General features: G+C 52.6%; 1 protein-coding gene across 1 annotated transcript in view; it reads left to right on the top strand.

The window, feature by feature from the left end:
* Positions 1-6344, top strand: part of ARPC2 (actin related protein 2/3 complex, subunit 2, 34kDa) — a gene marked incomplete at its 5' end in the record, with an annotated part of 10327 nt that overhangs the window by 2241 nt on the left and 1742 nt on the right. The window contains 6 exons of the mRNA XM_010133067.1: positions 1029-1074; positions 1652-1838; positions 2266-2359; positions 4324-4450; positions 5732-5832; positions 6295-6344. Coding sequence (XP_010131369.1) covers positions 1029-1074; positions 1652-1838; positions 2266-2359; positions 4324-4450; positions 5732-5832; positions 6295-6344 — 605 coding nt within the window. The remainder of the gene's footprint in view (positions 1-1028; positions 1075-1651; positions 1839-2265; positions 2360-4323; positions 4451-5731; positions 5833-6294) is intronic.

Here is a 6344-nt window from a genome sequence, read left to right as displayed (position 1 = left end):
TGTTCCCCCAGCAGCCACTGTGGTGGTGGCAGAAGGCAACTTCCCAAGCTTTTAGAGGAAAATGGGAACTGTGCAGGACTGTCTTGGGAGTGCTGGCTAAATAGAAGTTACATTTTAAAATCACCAGTTAGCAAACTTGCTTTCCGTGCTTCCCTGGAGATGATGAAGCCTGTTTCTACTCTGTGTCTGGTGAAACCCTACTGTGAGGAGCACAAAGTGGGGTTCCTGCTAGGACAGAGCATGTCTGTTGGCCACTGCAGGCAGGATCTCTAACAAGAAGAGGTTTTGGCACGCAGAGAGCCCGTGCATCCTCTCTGCGTGGTAGTGGGTGTCATCCCAGGAGGGCCGGTTCTGCCACAGCGTTATGTTTTTCTCTGTGAAATACCTCCTGTTCCCGGCCCCCTCACTGACACAGAGCTGTGGCTTCATTGAAAATTGCCATTGATGTAAAATTCAGCAGTGAGTATGTTGGAAGAAAGGGTTTTGCTGTGCTGTAGGCGGCTCTGCTTCTGGGAGGCATCCAAGCTGCCTGGCAGTCTCCTCTCCATCCCCATCTGTCCCATGCAATAGGCTGAGACAGGGCAGGCGATCACCCGGCTATGCGGCGCCTGACCCCTGCTCTGAACTTGCCTTCCCGCAAGGAGAAGGACAGAGCACACTTTTCATCTGCCTTTGAATGGGAACATGTGTTAAGCTCTGCTGAGAGTTCTCCTTTGAAGGTATGAGGTAGATGGAAGGGGTTTTCCTCCCCGTGCAAATTAAAACTAGCAAGAACTTTTAAGAGTTTAAGTTTTGAGTCCTGTCCTGCAGCGTATCTCCTGTCAGTGGGGTTCAAGGAGCTTTGCCTAGAGCAGGAGCAGCCAGTAACACTAGAAGCTGATGACTTAATATTTGTCTAAATTCACTTAGACTAGGGGAAGCAGATGCTGTAATTTGATGTTTCTAAATGGAGACTGGATATGGCTTGGGCTGTGCAGGAGGAAACAACTCTGATAGCTTGTGCTCTCAATGTTTAATTTCCTTCCTAGGTATTGAAGAAAGTCTATGGAAACTACTTGGTAAATCCTGAATCAGGTAACCCTGTGATAACATTTACCTGTGTGTGTGTGTGCAAATGCAATTCTAAAATTACTTAAGTTGCCTCAGAAATGCTCAAATGAAGGCTACGCTTCAGGAGTTTAATATCTGGGGCTCTCTGAGCAATGACTGGCAATTTAAAAGGTGGCTCAGATACATCAGGGCTGAAGTAGCTTGCAGCACAAGCTGTAATTCCCCATGCAGCCCTCCTCTAGGAGGCCTCTGTTCCACACGGTTGGGGTCTTTGTTCTTCTCAAAGACGCTTCATGAGACACAGGAAAACCATGGTTACCTGTGACAGCGTCTCTTCCTACTCACTGCAAAAACTTGGGAGCAGCTCAGCCAGCACGTGTGTCTGGGAGCTTGGGAAGGAGCCCCAGGAAGCGTTGCCATGGCCACACGCCAAGTTCAGGGAAGGCTTCTGGTGGTGCTTGGAGTGGAAAGCACTCACCCCTGGGGCTTTTGGGAGGGCTTCAGGCAAAGGTGAGACTGGAGGTGTCTCTTTCCAGAAAACGTCTCTGGCTTCATTAAGGCCCTGTTTAGATTATTAAGGTTAGTGACTGTCCCTCCCCAGGTTACAATGTCTCTTTGCTCTACGACCTGGAGAACCTTCCCGCAGACAAGGATGCTATCGTGCACCAAGCCGGCATGTTGAAGCGCAACTGCTTTGCTTCGGTCTTTGAGAAGTATTTCAAATTCCAGGAAGAGGGCAAAGAAGGAGAAAAAAGAGCTGTCATCCACTACAGGGACGATGAGACAATGTAAGTGTTCAAACCGAGCAGCACGGCAGCCAGACAACTGTCAGGACACTCTCTGCTCCTGCTCACAGCTGTAGTTTGAGTTGGAGAGTTAGGAAATCCTACTGCCCTGTACTGTGGCAGGGTAATACGGGCCTGTCACAGCTGTCAGAAGTATCCAGTGAGGGTAACACTTATCCCTTGGGCTGCAGGGGTGTTACACAAGTCTCTGTTCGTGGCAGCACTTGTGGCTGCATGCAGGAGAGGAACTGGCCGCTCCCACGGAAGTGTTTTGCTCCCTGTAAATACTGTCTCGAGGGAGAGGAAATTTTCGCAGCCAGGCCTGTGAATGGTGGTTGTATCTACCTGATCTTGTCTCACGGTTGCTTCCTCGTGCGGTTGTATTTCTTAGCTCCTGTTCACAGCTGGGTTCTCTCTCACGCACCTGCAGGTATGTCGAGGCGAAAAAGGACCGTGTCACAGTTGTGTTCAGCACGGTATTTAAGGATGACGATGACGTGGTGATCGGAAAGGTGTTTATGCAGGTATGGAAACTGAATTACGGGGAAAGGGTCAGGTCCTCAGTTCGGATGCCTTCTTGCTTGAAGCATCATTGCCAAACAAGCAGACGTTAGGCTGAAGTGAGCTGACAGGCATTTTAATGCATGCAGATGCTTTGCAGGGCTCCAGGCTACACTGGGATGGAAGAACCATGTTAACAGGTGCAGGTAGTGGACTTCCTAATCTAGGCTCTTGCATCAGCATCTTCATTATCGATGGTCATGCTTCTATGGACAATCAGACATTACGTGCTGCACATGAGAAGCACCACGGTGAATACTTCAGTATCCACGTCAAGGCCCTGTGGAGTGGCTGGCTGGGGTGTAGGGCTCGCCAGCCAGCTGAGGATTTGAGTTGAGCATGGTGGGGAGGGTGTGGAGGGAGGAGAAGGGGTGAGGTGACATTGTGCCGTGCCTGGGATGGTGCTGAGAGTTATCTTCACCTTGAAGCTTGTTTCTGCTAATGCTCAAATGCAGCGGAGACTGAGCAGCTCAGTGTGGCTGCTCTCACATGCCACGGTGGGCTCTCGAATTTGAGCTATGAATTTACTTAGTTCGTGGACTTGCATTAATCATCATAATGCCAAGTACTTTTGGACTCAGCTTTTTCAGCTGCCATTTAGCCAGGAAGCATTCAGAGGTCTGTAGGAAACACTGTGTTGCCTCTGTTAGCAACTGCATGCAGCTGGTGGAGGTGGAGGTGTTTGCTGGGGAAGGCCACTGCATGCTGGTACATGTGTTCATCCGTGTCTTGGGCCTGCCTGGCTCACCTTTTGTCTGCCGAAGCACCTGGGGAGCCTCCTGTGCGGGAAGGCCCGTGGAGCAGGGCCCTGCAGGGTGTTCCAGGGCAAAAGGAGCTTTAGCCCATCTGTCCAGGGGTGCCAGGCTGTGCTGCTGACGTGCTTGTTGATGGCATGTTACTGGTCCAGTTTGCTGGATACCAGTTTACCTACACTAGGGGTCATTAGAAGAGTGTCTGTTGTGATGGGAGTCTTATCTCGCAGTTCTGCTCTCTGTTCTTTAGCTGTGGGCAGGGCATCTGCTCTGGTGTTAAGCTTTTCCCCACCAGCATATGACACAGCCTGGAGTTCAGCTTTTAAAACGGGGAGCGAGGCATGAGCTGAACAAAACAAGATTTGTGAGGCTCTCGGGGAGGTGGCAGCCCTTTAAGGCAGTGGCTGTCCCAGAGTTTCCATGTTCCGAGTTCTTGGTTTTTACAACAGCAAACCCCGCTCCTGCCCAACCACAAGAATTTCCACTCTTGAGTCATGCCTACTCCTTACCTTCAGCTATTGCTCTTGCATAATACAGCCCAGTCAGGCATAGGCTGCTCATCTGGCCTCTCATGGAGAAAATCTGACCATTAACTTACCAGTGAAGCCATTTCAACCGTTTCACCCTCTGGCAAAAGCAGGCAGAAGTGCAAGCTAAGCATTTCATTAAGGAAACCCCGGTGAACTACTGAGTTCTCTAAAAGGGGCACAGATGCTCCAGCCTTTCGCAGGGTGAGCTGCTCAAAAGGGAGGGGAGGCTGAGGGTGGCTGATGAGGGGTCAGTGAGGCAGAGGAGAGGTTGCCCTGCCTTGGAGAAGGAGAATGGTGACTGTATTTTCCCAGCCCTGCGCAGGGACAGTCCTGTAATTCTTGAACTGTGGAGCCAGTTCGTTTTATGTGAGGCAGGGGCAATGCTGCTATCAGAGAGGTTCCCTGGCAGAAGGAATCTCCCAGCCTGGAGGTGGTGTTTCAAGGGGCAGAGAAGCGTCGGGAGGAGCAGGCTTCACACACAAGCTTCAGACCCCGTAGATGCCTCTAAATGCCTTGGCAAAGACTTCTGGTGGGACATGCTCTCTCAGATGGCTCAGTTTCTCTGTGGGAGTGGGGAAACCCCATTTGCTTTCCCAGTGTGCTGGAGTGTCTCAGTGGGACTCACCTTTCCTTTGTCTTGTTCAGGAGTTCAAGGAGGGTCGCCGGGCCAGTCACACAGCCCCACAGGTGCTCTTCAGCCACAGGGAGCCGCCCCTGGAGCTGAAAGACACAGACGCAGCCATTGGCGACAACATCGGCTACATCACCTTCGGTAAGTGGGCAGCTCTGAGGACTGGGGACACTCGGGGAGGAGGGAGGTTCCTGCTGCTGCATAAAAAAAACAAAAAGGAATTCACCTCCCTGAGCGTTCAAGCAGGTTGTTGTGGGCTGAAGGGGCTCTGGAGTTACATTCTGCGTTGTCCACCCCCTTCCCTGTGTCCCTCTGCTGCATCAGGTCACCTCAGCTCTGCTGTGGGCAAGGCAGTGTGGAAGTGGACAGTGAGCCATTTAGTATCCGCCAACAAAATAAGTTCAGCATTTGGGAACAAGGGAGGGGTGGCTTTGCTGCGATGCTGGGGGAACTGGATATTTCTTGGTTTCATGCAAGTGTAGTTGTACCTGGTCCAGCTGCAGGCACCTGTGCAGTGCTCGATCAGAAGAGGCAGGCAGAGCAGGAGCAGGGCAGCGAGTTCTTTCTCCAGCTCTGCCTCTTTGCTCTGGGCCAAACACTTCCATCTCTGATGAGCCACTTTCCCCTGCCTGCAGAGGTGCTGGCCAGCAGAGTCATCACTTCCTCCTGGGCAGCAGCGCTGAGGGCTGAGCTGTGAGGGGTCCAGAAGGGGTCTGGAAGGTCTCTTCCAGATGAATTGGGGCCCATGGCTGCATGCGTCATTTGCCATTCCTGCAGTTAGGAGCTCAGAGGTGGAGCACAGACACTGCAGGGAAAGGTGACGCTAGCACTGCTCTCCTTCCACGCTGGGAATGGTGCCTTGACGTTAGAGCAGCCCCTCAGCTGTGCAAGGGCTGTCTAATGGCAGGTCTGGGACTGTGAGCAAGATTTCGTTCTTGTTGAGATGCAATTTCCCCGTTATCTGATCTGACGGTCCCAGGTGAGATCATCGCCCAGACAAAAAGGTCTTTCAGCCCTTGGATCTGGGACGCTTCGCACAGCACCAGCCTGTGGAAAGAGCAAGCCACCAGGCGCTGCAGCAGCCACGTCTGACTCTGTCATGGGCCGGCAAGCTGCCAGGCAGAGATCCACAACTGATTTCAGGATCCAAGGGCAGACTGGATCTTGAAGTCGGTCGAGCAGCCTGGCGGCCCTTGTCTGCCTCCCAGTTCTGTCCTCTGTTTGCTTCTCCCAAGCACCAAAGCGGCGTCACGCAGTTCCCTCCATTGCCGTCACCTCTGAGCACTGGGCCTGGCCTGCGTCCTCTGGAGGGCACAGCTATGTCCGGGCCACTGTGGGAGGTGTCGAAAAGTGCCGCTAAGCCCCATGTCCAAAACCACCAGCATCCAGGAGGCCCTAACGCTTTGTGTCGCCCTCTTTCAGTGCTGTTCCCCCGTCACACCAATGCTGCTGCCAGAGACAACACCATCAACCTGATCCACACGTTCCGGGACTACCTGCACTATCACATCAAGTGCTCAAAGGTACCGAGGGGACAGGGCTGGGGGACACAGGGTAGCTTTGGCCCGTCTAACCGGGGTGCTGCAGGGGAGGGTGCCCTCCTGAGAACTCGCTGGTGTCTGGCATTGCCCTCCCCAGTCCCGCAGCAGTGGCAGGTGATGCATCATCACCATCTCCCTGCTCTTTGGCGCAGGCAGTGCCTGTCTGTCCACCCTAGCAGACAAGTAGGGGTTTTTTTCCTTTTGGATCTGAATTCCTTTTTTTTTTTCTGGGAACACAAATGAGGGTAATTGTTCAGAGACACCTGGCTTTGGCAGCAATCTTTTCACTGTTGCCTCCTGAACTCCCCTCACAGCAGCACCATGCCTGTGCAGAGGTGGGTGCTTTCCCAGCAAGAGGCAGCAAGATAGCTCGTACCCATGTCCTGAACTCACAGCTGTGAAGACAGGATCCTGATGTGTCCCCATTTTGTCCTCATGAAACAGGCCTATATTCACACGCGTATGAGAGCGAAAACATCGGACTTCCTCAAGGT

This window comes from Buceros rhinoceros, unplaced genomic scaffold, assembly GCF_000710305.1.
Source record: "Buceros rhinoceros silvestris isolate BGI_N320 unplaced genomic scaffold, ASM71030v1 scaffold32833, whole genome shotgun sequence".
In the NCBI taxonomy this organism is placed as follows: Eukaryota; Metazoa; Chordata; class Aves; order Bucerotiformes; family Bucerotidae; genus Buceros; species Buceros rhinoceros.
The sequence above is the reverse complement of the archived record's forward strand: the minus strand, read 5'-3'. Positions and strand labels throughout refer to the sequence as shown.